Consider the following 14,719-nt stretch of genomic DNA (forward strand, 5'->3'; position numbering starts at 1 on the left):
CCCAGTTTGTTTTTTAATTTTTGTATTTTTTAGCTCTGTGCAGCCATGAATGCTAAACAAAAAGAAACTTCACCTGAAATTCGAAAATTAGTTATTAATTTGCATATTGAACGTGGAAAATCTATTAGAAAAACTGCTGAAACAGTTAACTTGAGTCATTCATCAGTTTTCAATATCATTAAACGATATAAAAAGAATCATATTATTCAGGATAAAAGAAAACCTGGCCGACCATCAAAGCTATCTAATGGAATAAAGCGAATCATCGTTCGAAATATTAAAAAAAAAAAATCCAAGAAAGAGTGCTCCTAAAGTTGCTGCTGATTTACAAGCATTATATGGAATAATTGTTAATCCTGAGACTATTAGAAGGGTAATTCGATCTGCTGGATATCACGGTAGAGTAGCCAGGAAAAAATTCTTCGTAAGTGAAAAGAATAGAAAACTCAGACTAGCTTTCGCAAAATCCAACATAAATAAGAATTCTGATTACTGGAATAAAGTTATATTTGCTGATGAGAGTAAATTTAATATATTTGGTTCTGACGGTAGAATCTTGGTGTGGAGAAAACCCAGGGAAGAATTTCGCAAACAGAACTTGGTGCCAACATTAAAACATGGTGGAGGAGGAGTTATGGTATGGGGGTGTATGTCGTCCGCTGGAGTTGGTAATCTTCTTTTCATTGACAGTATAATGGATCAGTACAAGTATATTGACATTTTAAAGCAAAATTTGAAATCTTCAGCAAGAAAATTGAACCTTCATAACGATTTTAAATTCTACCAGGACAATGACCCCAAGCACACTGCTTTGAACGTTAGACTCTGGCTGCTGTATAACTGTCCAGAAATAATAAAAACACCACCACAATCTCCAGACTTAAATCCCATAGAGAATATTTGGCAAGAATTGGAATCAAGAATTCGCAAACACACCATTTCTTCAAAACAACAATTAAAATCAGTGCTTCAAGAAGAATGGGGTAAAATCATTCCAGAAATCACAAAAAAATTAGTCGGATCCATCCCAAGAAGATTAAATCATGTTTTAAAAGTAAAAGGAAATCCAACAAAATATTAAAATCTTTTAAAAAGTAAAATTTTTGGATAAATATTTGATTGAAAAGTAAGTGTCCCATCACTTATGTGAGCCATTTTTTGCTCCGTTCTAAAGAATTGTATTTTTATTAAATTAATATTTTGACAAAATGTATGTTACGTAATAATTGTTACTAACTTTAAATATGAAACACACCCAAAAGATTTTTGTACATGTTTATTTATTTATTTTATTACAGTTTCCTTTCGTAAAGCACAAGTGTCCCATCACTTTTGTGAGACACTGTATATATAATAACCAGAAATGTATGCATAAATAAGATTTGAAATTGATTAAGCAACCTCATAATGTTTTTATTTAGAAGTATAATATAAAACTACAAAACGAGTTATAGATATGAGAGGGGGGAAAAGGAATCTCTTTCTGATAAAAAAAAACTATTAATCCAAAACCAAACAATATGATATTCACCTACAAAATATTTACTGAACCTATATAATAAAACATACATAGTATTTAGAAAGAGCTAATGCTGCTGCAAGTAAAACACAAATGAACTTAACCAAATTAAAATAAATATTAGAAATAAATATCAAGTTTAAAGCCACAGAACCAAAAAGAAAGATATAATGAATCCGGCCTTTCTCAAGGGTCACCCTCAGGCACAGATTCAAACCAGGGATTTTTTTGTGAGGGGCCTGACTTTCATCCAACAAACTGACCCCCTCGTCACCCGAAAATCCCAGGAAATTGAGCTTTTAGAGATAAAATTAGTATCACAAAATTAAAAATACAATAACAAGATAAAATTATACAATAACACGCAAAATCATTTCCGAATTTTTTAAATCCAATTAAGATCACAGCAAAACCAAACAACAAAAGACCATAAAACATAGAACCAAATTCATTAAAATATGAAAGCAAAACACTTACCAATTGAAAGTGCAACTCTAAAAGACAATGTGAAGTAAGTAAACTTGTTAGTGCAATTGTACTTCGTTAAACTAAATTTAATTTTCCCGCGTTTACAACTGAATACGCCTACTACGTTTGGTCATAAGCATCGTCATCATAAGGAATAATTGAGGCGCCATCTATTGAGTTAAAATTCAAAGTGAATAAACAGGAATAAGTTAGAAATTAGATAAACTTTTCTTTTATCAATATTTCTATATTGCAAAAGTTTTTGGGAAATGCATTAGTAATTAAGTTTTTAGTGAGATTGTTGTTGCTTCAATATAATTTTTAAAAAATAGAAATAATTAAAATAAAGAGTTCTGTGTGGTGAAATTTTTGGATATTAGCTTCGAAAACCTAAAGTTACCTAAAATTATGCACAACAGTAAAGAATTTTTTCCTTTAAAGGATAATGCAATTGTTTCAATAGCATTTAGTTATTCGGCAACTTTAAGGAAAAGAATTTGTAAAATTATAGATTCCAGCTCTTTAAGAGATCTATTGGAAAGGGGAACTAAATTTAGATTGAGAAAAAAAAGTAAACATTAAAAAAATCTTGATTTCTATCGGGCAAAATTTGGATATTTTTATTTCTAAATTATTTCTAAATACCATTGGCCACTAGAGGGTTTCAGAGAATGGAAAATGAGGATCTTAGAAGAAATTAAGACAAAGTTTAATGCAGATAGCGTCAGAATTAAAAAACGATTAATTTATTTTAACAAATAATTGAAAAAAAGAAATAAAAAATTTAAAAGAAAGGTTTATTATTACAGTAATAGATAAATTGGCAAATAATTTTTGTTCAATTTGTAAATATTATTATAAAGAACTTTTAATTAATGAATATAATTCTAATTCGATTTATTACTTAATTAGTACCGGGAAAAAGGAATTACATAAAAGGATACTAGATTTCGCTAAAAAAAACTAAAATTATGACTTGCTTTTTAAACTATCGTTGTTGTTGTTGTTGCTAATCTCCATGGCCTCACTTAATCAGACCAAATCCAAAAATCCGTTGATAAGAAGAAAGTCAAAAACGAGGAAGGGAGAAGAATAAATTTATCCCCAAAGAAGTCCTAAACAGTCTAGAATATGTTCATCAGAAACCCGATGTTGACAACATTTCGGGCAAAGAGGGTAAGATTTTTCACCCTGAGAAAAGAAAAGACATTTAAGGTGGCCACTGGCAAGGCGCGATAGGCAAGTGTTGGTTTTTCTATCACTATGAAGAATTAAGGATTGGCCCGGCTTATTGGTCCTATAACAATCATGAGTAGGGGGTACCATCCAATTCTACTTATTTAGGAATTTCGCCTGAGAGAAGAATTCTAAGTATGTGAGTTCAGCAGAAGATGAAGTCGCTAGGCTGCTTCCTTTCTTTTGCAAGCCTGTCTGCTATTTCGTTACCAAGTAGATCCAGATGAGATGGGATCCACTGGAAATGAATACCATGTTGGAGTGAAATCAGCTTCAACCTCCTTACTTGTTCCCAACAGTAAAATTTCATAAAAAAAAACTATAAAATTTAGATTTGTAACTTGTATCTATATCTTGTAACTTGTATCTTGTAAAACTAACCTTACTTGTTCCCAACCGTAAAATTTCATAAAAAAAAACCAATGAAATTTAGATTTGTAACTTGTAGCACTGGCAGTTAAAATTACTATACGGGAAAAAAATTTCTTTAAATACTTGAAAATTATCCTAAATAAAATTAAAGATGATAACTTTATAATCAATAGTAACAAAGATATTTTCAAAAAGATAACTATATTAATAAACTAATACTTATGACTTTGAAAATTTTTACACTAATTTACCTCATGAAAAATTAATAGATGTCTGTACTATTATATATGATGAATATCTAAATAGAGATACATTACAAAAGTAATTGGCTAGAATTATGTAAATTTAATATTAAAGAAAATTACGTCTTTAACGGAATTAATTTTTATAAACAAGTAAAGGGAATTCCAATGAGAACAGCTTTTTCAAGTGCTTTAGCCAATATTTTCTTACATTATTATGAGAAAAAATAATTAAACACAACTTAATAAACAGTTGGAGATGTATTTTTGACTTACTTTTGTTAAACTTGGATACTCCTAATGTTGTTATTAATTGTTACCCAAAAGATTTAGTTTTAACTGAAACAAACGAAAATCAATTTAAAGCTACCTATCTAGATATAAATATAGAAATTTCTAATTGAAAAACTTTAATAGGTATTTATAATAAAAGTGATGAATTTAACTTTAAAATAATTGAACTTAGTAATTACCATTAGTTAGTTATATATAAAATTTAAAAGAATCAGACAAGGTAATTGATAATAAGTGACAAATGAATGAGATGACTAAAGCGGGGATTGGTAAATCTTAACAAATTGAAAGGCTAATTTAGTTGAAACTATCTAAACAAATACTTTTCCGCTTTTTGCAGCGTTACTTAATGAAGTTTTTTTTTTAATTTATTTGTATTTGTGGCTAGAAAAACTAAACCCAAACTTCCATGTGTTTCATTGCTTTTTTTCTATTTCGGTTATATTCATGTAAATTGCTTAGTTATGTATATTTCTTGGATAGTTTTAACAATCAAGAAAAAATTCAATTTTCGTTTATTATTATTATTATTTCTTTCGAAAGAGATTGGGTTTTTCAACTACACCTGTTTAATTCCATAGCTAGTGATTGGGAATAAAGTTTTAACGTAATAAATACATATATTTTAAACATTTAATTACATGATAGAAATAAATCTAGAAAAAGATTTAAACCTAAATGTGAGGCAGAGTTCAATCCCAAAATTAATTTTTTTATTGCTAATAAAAAAAATTCATTAATCTAAATAATATTATTTCTCACCTACAACAATTGGTTGCTAATAATAATTTCTTGTATAGTTATAACAATTAAGAAAAAAATTCAATTTTCGTTTTATTATTATTATTTTCCCCTGGAAAAGAGATTAGTTTTTTCAATTACTCCTGATCATTTTCAACGCGAGTAATGGGAAATAGGTAAAGTACTATTAACATATATAATATATGTATTTATAACGTACCATTAAAGTAATAAAGCCGGCGTCCTGGCATAGGGGTAGCGCGTCTTCCCCGTGATCTGGGCGTCCCGGGTTCGAGTCCCGGTTTGGGCATGGTTGTTCTTCTGTTGTTCTATCTGTGAGATGTGTGAATGTGCCCTCCTGTAAAAAGGGGTTGTGCAAGCGAATGAGTGATGCGTGAGTGGCAAAGTCGTACTCTTGGCCCTAGCTGGCGCTGCTATAAAAAATAAGAGACGTTCCCCCTCAGGCTTAAATCGCTGTCTTCGTAACAGCGGGCTTGTCAGTGGCAAGTGCCATAAGAAACAAACAAACAAACAAAGTAATAAATACATATATTTTCAGATATTTAATAATTTGATAGGAATAAGTAGTAATAGTTTAAACCTAAATGTCAGCCAATGTTCCGTCTCACAATTAAGTTATATATTTTTATTGCTAATAAAAAAAATTTCATTGACCTAAATGGTGTTATTTTTCACCTACAACAATTAGCCGATAGTAATAAATTTTGATACCGAGAATGAAAGAAAATAATTAAACAGATGATAATAAAATGTGATATTCATGGAATAATACGAAGTTGATGTATTTTGACTCTCGAGAAGAAATAAGATGTATGAAGATAGAAGCAGTAATTTATCTAGACCATCCATGGCGGAGTTTTCAACAAATATGTTTATTTTAATTGATAACCTTGGAGGTGCCAGAATAAAGACTCGTTATTCGTATGGCAGGATTGATAAAGTTGGTGATGGCGAGCTGGATTTGACAGGTTCAAGAAACACCAGTTTCTTTAAATCAAAATTTGTTTTGATGGTAAAGGATCAGTTTATAATTTCTTAAAGTTACAGCTATACTCCTAGATCCTATTATTGAAATAAATGATAGGAAAGAAATGTTTGTTTTTCAGGAAGTGTAAATTTAGAATTAAAAAATGTGTCCAGTAAAAATATGAACACTCTATTTGAAGAAAAAGTTCTACTTTATCAAAGAAATAAAAAAAAAAGTAGCTAATTTTTGCTCATTTTAAAAGAGTATTTCTGAGTTTTAAATATTTTTTCTCGCACATCATAATATTCCAATATTTCTATTTTTATATAGATTCATTTTTTTACATCTCCAGAAAAAAAGAAACGGAAAGATTACAAAGTACTCCAATATGGAGATATAAAAAATAGTAACTAGATAAGATATTTATATGCAAAAACTATGAAATGGAAGATATCTTTGATGAAAAGCAGCTTTAAAAAATAGTAGTTTCAGGTAATCGGGAATTAATAATAAGACGCAAACTTAGACGGTATTTCTCGTTATTTTAAGCATATTCTTTCCAAATAAATTCGTTACAACGATCAGAATTCGAAACACAGATCCCCAGTTATTCCAGAGATTACTGGTAATTGGAAACTCATCGGAGTAAATGGAAAAGCTCTTGTACCTGAAGCTGATTATACAATCCCAAAAAACATAAAGCGCTTTTTAATCTCACGATATTGTTTTAAGTTGAGCCAAAACATTTGCAAATTTCTTTCCCAATTACCCTAATTTTTCTTATGAATGACAAGAATAAGCTTCTTTCAATTTAAAACAAAAAAAAATTGATTCTTAAAATATTTGTTTTTTAATACAAAATCAAAAATGCATTAAGATATTAAAAAAAGTTCAAGTTCATTCTGCTTAAGATCATTCCAAAAAATACCACAACATGTGAGTACAGGTTCAATATATATATAATAAAATTATTTTCATTTAAATACACTCAAATTATTTTTTAAGTATTGAATGCCACATGGCAAATCCGAAAAATGCAAAAAGGTTTTCATTAAATATAGCCTGGGGCCGTGGTGGCCTGGTGGTAAAGTCTCGGCTTCGGAGGGTTTCAGGTTCGAGACCCCATTCCACCGAAGAACCGCCGTGTAAGGGGGTCTGTTGCTCGATAAATACGTCAGGACCAAACGTCCTCCTGTTGGTGTGGTGTGGAGAGAGGGGTGCCAGCTCAGGTGTCGTCCTCGTTATCTGACCGCGGTTCAAAATGACGAGGTCCGTCCCAAAATAGCCCTAGTTTTGCTTTGAAACGGGACGTTAATATAACTAAACTAAACTAAAACTTAAAAATAGCCTCTAAAAAATATAATAGTGTCCATAAATAAATAAAAATAGTTTTGGCAAATGTACGATGCTTATAGATACTATAATATAAAATTTTACAAGAATTTATTTAAAGGACTTTTATGTACTTGTACTGAAATTTTAAAAAAATATCTTGATAAAATGCAGAAGTCTGTATTTATTAAAGTAAATTAGTATTATTAAAGTAAATTGGCTGACTCCGCTGTAATTCGAATCCCCAAAGAAAGAAAAAAAAACACAAAGATAAAAGCATATGTTTAATAAAATGTAACAAAAGATATCACAAACAAAGCATTAGCAATAAAATGATTTGAAATATTTTTAGTCATCAAAAGGATTATACTAAGAATCCCCTAGAGATCCTTTTAAAAATTCATAATAAGTCTTTCTAAGAAAAAGCATATAAAATATAACAAAAGATGACATTTGTAGCAAATACGAATAAACAAGTCCTTTCAGTGTTTTCTAAAAAGGAAATACTTCTTTACATATTTACATTCAGCGTTTTCACGTTTTGTTAGGACATTTCTCCCATGAAAATACTCCTGAATTAAACATAGTAAATTATTTCTCAGTCCATTCTTTAGAGTTTTTATTCATGCTATTTTTAATTTGGCTTAAGTAAAATTTTCTGACAAGTGTTTTCCTTTGTGTCAGTTTTTAATTAACGCTACAGTAGTAATAATAAGAAATATTAAATGGCACTGAATGTAAAATAAAATACAACATTTTAAAATATATACAGCATATGTACAAGGTTCTTTGAAGAACTCGGATGTCAGTACTTGAAATAATGCTTCTATAAGTCATCTGTGGCTCTATAAAAAGAAAAAAAAGTAAAATGTTATTAAAAATAAATAATTTATAAGTCATAAAATAAATTGTTTTTTGTAATGCAAAACTGATTTAAAAACATTCCAGCAAATAATGTCTCATTTTGATAAATGTAAATCTGAATGAACTGTTCAATGAATAATTAAATAAATAATTGAGTAAATAATTTATAGTTCATATTTTTTTTTTTTTGTAATGCAAAACTGATTTAAAAACATTCCAGCAAATAATGTCTGATTTTGATAAATGTAAATCTGAATGAACAATTCAATGAATAATTAAATAAATAATTGAAATTCAAATTATAAAATTCAATTTATTTCATGAATTTATAGTTCATGAAATAAATTGAATTTTATAATGCAAAATTAAATTAAAAACATTCCAACAAATAATAGTCTGATTTTGATAAATGAAAATCTGAATGAAATATATTGAACCTTACTAAAGATATATAAATATTTAAAAGAAAATTATTTAAGCGGCTATTTTAGACCTCTTTCAGCATTAGCAAATATAGAAACGATTCTTTTTTTTTAATTTTGCAAAAATAAGCAATAAATAAATTTTAATTTTTTTTTTCTAAATGCATTTTAAATATTTCATAAATTTAAAATCTGTATTTTGAAATCCTTAATTGATTATATTAGTGGAATCGGAATCCAATCATCATTTTATTGATTTTTCTCATCAAACTACTGAAAAATAGTTCGCTCTACAAATATAAGTTATTTGCAATAGGAAAATGAAATCAATCTGCTGTAAAACAGTTGACTTATAATTCAGTAATTAATTTGGAAAAATACAATTAATTTTTTACAAATAGAACATAATTCAGATTTATTTTGAATTTGTGGAAGTAGCTTTGTACTTAAGCTTATATACCGGGTACCTTATAGGATAAAGAATTTTATTTATTTTATTATTGTTTTTTTTCTCTCATTTATAGATAACAAGAATCGAGCCCTATAGCTAGCCCCGTCATGCTAATGCGTCCGAGGAAACCTAAATGGTTGAACATCTGTGAAAACATAATCGAGCAATAATGTAAACACAAAACAGCCCTCCATTGCGGTACAGCTTATATGCCCACCCCTCACTAAGACGGCCCGACGGAGGCACCTCAGCCCTACACAATTTCTATATCCACCGGGGATGCTAGAACCTTCTTAATTATTCGGCAACTTCTTTGATAAGTGTATTTCATCAACGAGCAATACCACGAATGAGAACAGTTCCTTCCTTAAAGGCACTTACTAGTGATACAGGAAGTTACAGAAGAAAGGAAACACTAAATTCAGATTTTCAATGAAAGATTTCTTTTGAGAAAATTGTCTATGGAAAAGAAAGTACTGCAATTCTGAAGGTGAGTGCATTTCAATGTAAGTACAACTTTCATTTTATTGCTTTGATTGTTAATGATATCTGTTTATTTTTTACTAGGCTTAGTTTTTAACGATTTTTTTAATAATGTATGGTGCTTTGTACTAGATAAAAAGTATTATTTTGAGGCATAAAAATCTGTGATATAAAAGACAACTAGGTTCTAGAAACTTGTTTCAGTGCCATTTCGCAAAATAAGTGCATATTGTAAGAAGTCGTTTTAGATGTCTCCAATGGATCAATTTGCCTCCAAAATAATTATTTAAATGAAAAAATTAATATACCACGTTTTTAAAACGGACTAAAAAGTACAAAATAATTTCTCTTAATCTTACATTGGTTTATAACTCGATTCAGGTTGCCTTAAAAAGTTATAAATTTTAAAGATTCACAAATTTTAAAACTTTTTAATTTGATATTTGATTGCTATCGTCAAAAATTTGTAATTGTGAATTTTAAAAATTCACAATCACAAACTTTCAGAACAGTCTGCATGGGATTAGGAATCTGTATGGGGTGATATATCTGTATAGGGTTAAGAGAAATTAATTTATAATTTTAAGCCCATTTTAAAAAGGTATATTAAAATCTTTTTCTTTAAATAATGTTTTCCAATTTTTAGTCTAGTGTTTGAGAAATTTTGCAATTGATTTCAAATTAAATCTTTGATGATCGACACCTGATGACAAAATTTGTACCAAACAGAGAAAAAAGCGAGTTAATATTGTATTGTCTTCCAGTTCTGAGCTATGTTTAAACTTTAAACTGATTTCCCGATAATCTAGAAACTTAAAAGTCAATTACAAAATTGGTATTGAATGGACAAACAAACAGAGACGGAAAAACGAATAAATAGAAACGTATTAAAAAGAAATATCATCTAAGAAAACTTGGGAAACACCTGGTTTTCTCCAATGAGGGAAAACGCCGTTGTAAGGAATTTTAATATATGTATGGTATCAAAATCTGTAATTTGTAATTAGTTATGTGTTGTGTAAATTGCAATAATTAATTTCAATTTTCATTTGCAATGCTATTTATTAAAGACTTTAAGAGAAGATAAATCATGTTTTTTGCTTGATTTAATTTATTCTTTATTTTAAGTATGCATTTTTATTAAATCGCTCCAGCTCAACTTATTAGTTGTTAGTAAAGAAAATTAAACATTAAATGAATATACAATTTATAAATATTTCATACTTAATTAAAATATTCGTTCCTTATTTATCCATATTTTTTGTCATTCTAGAAATATTTTCAAGTGTAATTATAAATACAAATGATAGCAGCAGTTGATAATTAGATGCAGATTGCTCCAGTGATGTTTTGGGTAAAGTAAAAATAATAATTTTTTGTAAAATACCTTCTCACAGATACGATAATTCTATTATGTAATTTATTGATTTGAATTAAATATCATTTCAAAAGCTTTTCCAACTTGAATCAAGAAATACACAAATATAAATTTATTGATTACTACGACAAATTAGAACTGAAATGATGTAGTCTTACCTTCACTTCAGCGCCTGTCATAAAATTCATATTTCAGAGGACTACTAATCATCAGAACTAATTGAAAACGGATTTGAAGATCGTCATCTTTATTTTCTACCCAAAAGTTCTGCATAATCTGAAAAAAAAACATTGAATTATATGAATAAATAATTTATAGTAATCAAGACAGAATGTCTTTTCAGAATCTCTGCACTCCTAACAAATCTGTGAAATATTGTAGTTTTTAGAAGGGTAAACATTTGTCATATACGCTTATATGTACATAAAATTTATCATATAACTTTTCGATGAATAAATTCAATATTCTATTTTTTCCCCCTTTATTTCCGAATCTCAATCTCTAATTCATTGATTTTAGATTGAATTAAAGATAAAATTACGCTGAGCTAACTGAATCTGTTCAAATAAATAGATCTTAAAAAAATTCAAAATTTCTTTCTTTTTCGATTTCATTTTAGAGGAATATCTGATTCTTCGGATATTTTTTTCTCTAATATTTCCCGATAAATTTTAATTCAGCAAAAAATTTTAATTGTTATTGTTAGTAACTTAACATTTTTTTAATTTTTAATACTGTCCTGCAAAAGTTTTAATTTTTATAAGAGTTATAAATTATGAACTCCTAGGGTAGAATATCTAAGTTGGCATTTTAAGAAAATATTGAATCTTAATTATGAAAAATGCAAAAGAACAGGGTTCCATATTGTGGCATAGCGAATCTAATTTACTTAAAATTCTATAGAATAATTTACAATTTTATTTTCTATTTTGACATTTAAACATTATGAAAGTTAGATAAATAACCCTCCAAGGACCAGCGAAGCATCTTCCTGAAACAAATTCATAAAATATCTGATAATAAAGTCTAGACTTCAAAATTGAAGGTACAGACTTTATGAGTATTTTTTTTTTCAAAACGCTGTTAAATTAGATATTTTTTGGTCATTGTTTATTCAGCAAGGATAAAATTTGAAACGACATGTATTTTTAATTTGATAATAATCAAAGTTTCTTAATTTTTTTTTCTTTTCTTATAAAGATATAATAAAGAAAAAAAGAAAAAAAACGAAAAAAGCCTAAGTTTTTTAACAATCATTTTCGAAAAATAAAACCTTGAGAATATTTTTGCGCTTTATTCCTTTTCCCATTGTCTCACTGTTCTTTAAATAAATAAATCATAAACTTGACAATTAATTGCAGCAACTAAACTTATTTCTTTCCAAAGTACATTTATGATGAGCGACCCAAGAAGGTAAATGTATTTTTTTTAAAGAAACACACTTACTTTCGTGAGCAAAGTGAACATTTCCAGCTCTGCTATTCGTCTTCCAATGCACATCCTGGGTCCGAATCCGAAAGGCACAAAAGCGAATGCTTCCCTGTCTTCCCTCTGTCCAGTGGCGGTCTTGAGCCATCTTTCGGGGATGTACTTTTCGGCGTCCTTGAAATATTTCTCCTGGGTACTTGACACGTTGTAGTTCAAGGTGAGCTGCGTCTATTATTATTCAATTCAGATCATTAAAATCAATATAAATGGTCCCTGTCTCACGACTTAGAAATTCATGAAAGATATGCGATTCAACTTGTAACAGTTGAATGGTGATGTATTTAGCTGATGAGCCTAATACACCTGTACCCATTTGAGAAGCGCCAAGCGTTATGGCAAGCGTGTGTGGTTGCTGATGCTGTTACGTCAAGTGAGTGAGTCTGACGGCTTTGTGTTGCTGCGTCAAGTGAGTCTGACGACTTTTGTGTTGCTGCGTCAAGTGAGTCTGACGACTTTTGTGTTGCTGCGTCAAGTGAGTCTGACGACTTTTGTGTTGCTGCGTCAAGTGAGCCTGACGACTTTTGTGTTGCTGCGTCAAGTGAGCCTGACGACTTTGGGTTGCTGTGGGTAGAGGGAGCCACAAAAGCTGTACGAAGGTTCATCGTCCGAGGTCACCAATGTAGCGGATTGTTATGAGCGAGGATAGAACCTGGGACCTTGTGGTTCGCAGCCGAGTAGCAAGACCACAAGACAAAAGCAATTGCTCGTGTTTCGTAACTGTTAACTGCCTTATTATTGTTGTGGTAAAAAGCTTATAAACCAGATAACAGCTACGAAAAATCGGGCAATTGCTTTTGTCTTGTGGTCTTGTTACTCGACTGCGAACCACAAGGTCCCAGGTTCTATCCTCGCTCATAACAATCCGCTACAAACTCAAAGAAAAATGGAAGTGAGAGATGCGTCAAATTTGTTCATGGTAGCAAAAATATTGATGTGAGAGTACCATTATCCTTGTCGCATACTAATAACTGGAAAATTTAATAAGTATGGGAGACCATGACAAGATAATAACTTTCAACAATAGCTGTAGTCAGAAGTTTTTCTATTAGGAATTCCACATTTTGGAATATTCATGTTTCATTTAATTAATATACATATTTTTTATTTATTCATTCAAAAAAAATTGAAATGAAAAATGGAATTAAAAGGATTCTAGCAGAAAGAATTTAATAGCAGATTTAATTTTAGTGCTATCATTTATCGTGAATATTCAGGGTCCTTTACTACAGTGAATCGTATCTTAATGAGCCAAGTTTCAATTAAAAAACAAAGCAAAAAAGAAACATTTCACTCTTACCAGATTCACAGTTAAAAGAATTGTACAAAAATATCATGTTTAGAGAAATATAGGTCAGATATCTGTAGAAACAGCAAATAAAAATTATATTTTGAAAATTCATTTTAATTTTCTATTTTTCTCATAAAATTCATAGTGAATCTATATACAATACAATTTTAATTTGAATAAAATTATTTTAATATACAAGATATAATCTTACTTTTTAATATATATTATTTTTTTTAAATATCTTTACTTATTTGATTAGACTTTATATTAATGATTTAATAAATATAAAATTCATTAGCTTATTTCTAAAGCTAATTCTTGGCAACGATAAAGAAGTTACAAGTTAATAGATTCTATAAATTACAAAAAAAAATGATAGTAAAACTTACATTGGCTGGTATCCTGTAACCAGATAAGACTATATCTCTATCAAGTGTTCGAGATGTGCCTTGAACGGTTGGATAAAGTCTGGAAAAAAATTATTTTTCCTTAACAGATTTTTTTACAGAGATAATAGATTTAAACCAATAAAAATATTCTCGAAGAAAGTTAAGAGCAGTCTTTTTTGTTCTAAAAAATTAGATGAATCTACAAAAAAAATATTTTTTTTTAATTGCCTTCTTGTATTTTTCTTCAATAACTGATTCTGAAAAAAGAAATGTCCAAGGAATATCTTTATCCACACACACACAAAAAAAAAAAAAAAATCTCGTAAAAAATCAGCTGAAAAATGAAAAAAATGAATAATTAGATTTTTTTTCTTCTTTCATCTTTTAATAAATCCCACCATTATTAGTAAATTCTTAAAAGAAAAATCTGGTATTTCTCTTGCAACATGTTTACAATTAGGAAGTTTTTATTTAAAAACAACTAATTCATTTCAGAATATTGTGAATGTCTTTCATCTCAGAATATCACAATTATAATTGTTAATTTTGATTACGAATTGTTAATAAATTATGACCACTATGCATTCATAATGTAGAATCTCTTTTTCCCGACTATTATGAGAATTCAGCCCAATTAATGATGTTCATCACATATGTACTTGAATTTTTCTTAGAATCTCATGCTATTGTGATTTTATTCTAATGATGAAGACTTTCTATGGAAAATGGGAAACCTAAATGGATTCTATGCATGCCCATTCTTG

At 29.0% G+C, this 14,719-nt stretch overlaps 1 protein-coding gene across 2 annotated transcripts in view; it reads right to left on the bottom strand.

Annotated features, from left to right (window-relative positions):
- Positions 1-7,463: 7,463 nt before the first annotated feature.
- LOC129963113 (probable cytochrome P450 301a1, mitochondrial) overlaps positions 7,464-14,719 on the bottom strand; it is a 34,910-nt gene continuing 27,654 nt past the window's right edge. For both annotated transcript variants that reach the window (XM_056077189.1, XM_056077188.1), the window contains exons 9-12: positions 13,956-14,034; positions 12,237-12,446; positions 10,949-11,066; positions 7,464-8,037 (exon numbers count right to left, since the gene is read on the bottom strand). In XM_056077189.1, coding sequence (XP_055933164.1) covers positions 10,956-11,066; positions 12,237-12,446; positions 13,956-14,034 — 400 coding nt within the window. In that variant the 3' untranslated portion in view covers positions 7,464-8,037; positions 10,949-10,955. The remainder of the gene's footprint in view (positions 8,038-10,948; positions 11,067-12,236; positions 12,447-13,955; positions 14,035-14,719) is intronic.

This window comes from Argiope bruennichi, chromosome 3, assembly GCF_947563725.1.
Source record: "Argiope bruennichi chromosome 3, qqArgBrue1.1, whole genome shotgun sequence".
Lineage (NCBI taxonomy): Eukaryota > Metazoa > Arthropoda > Arachnida > Araneae > Araneidae > Argiope > Argiope bruennichi.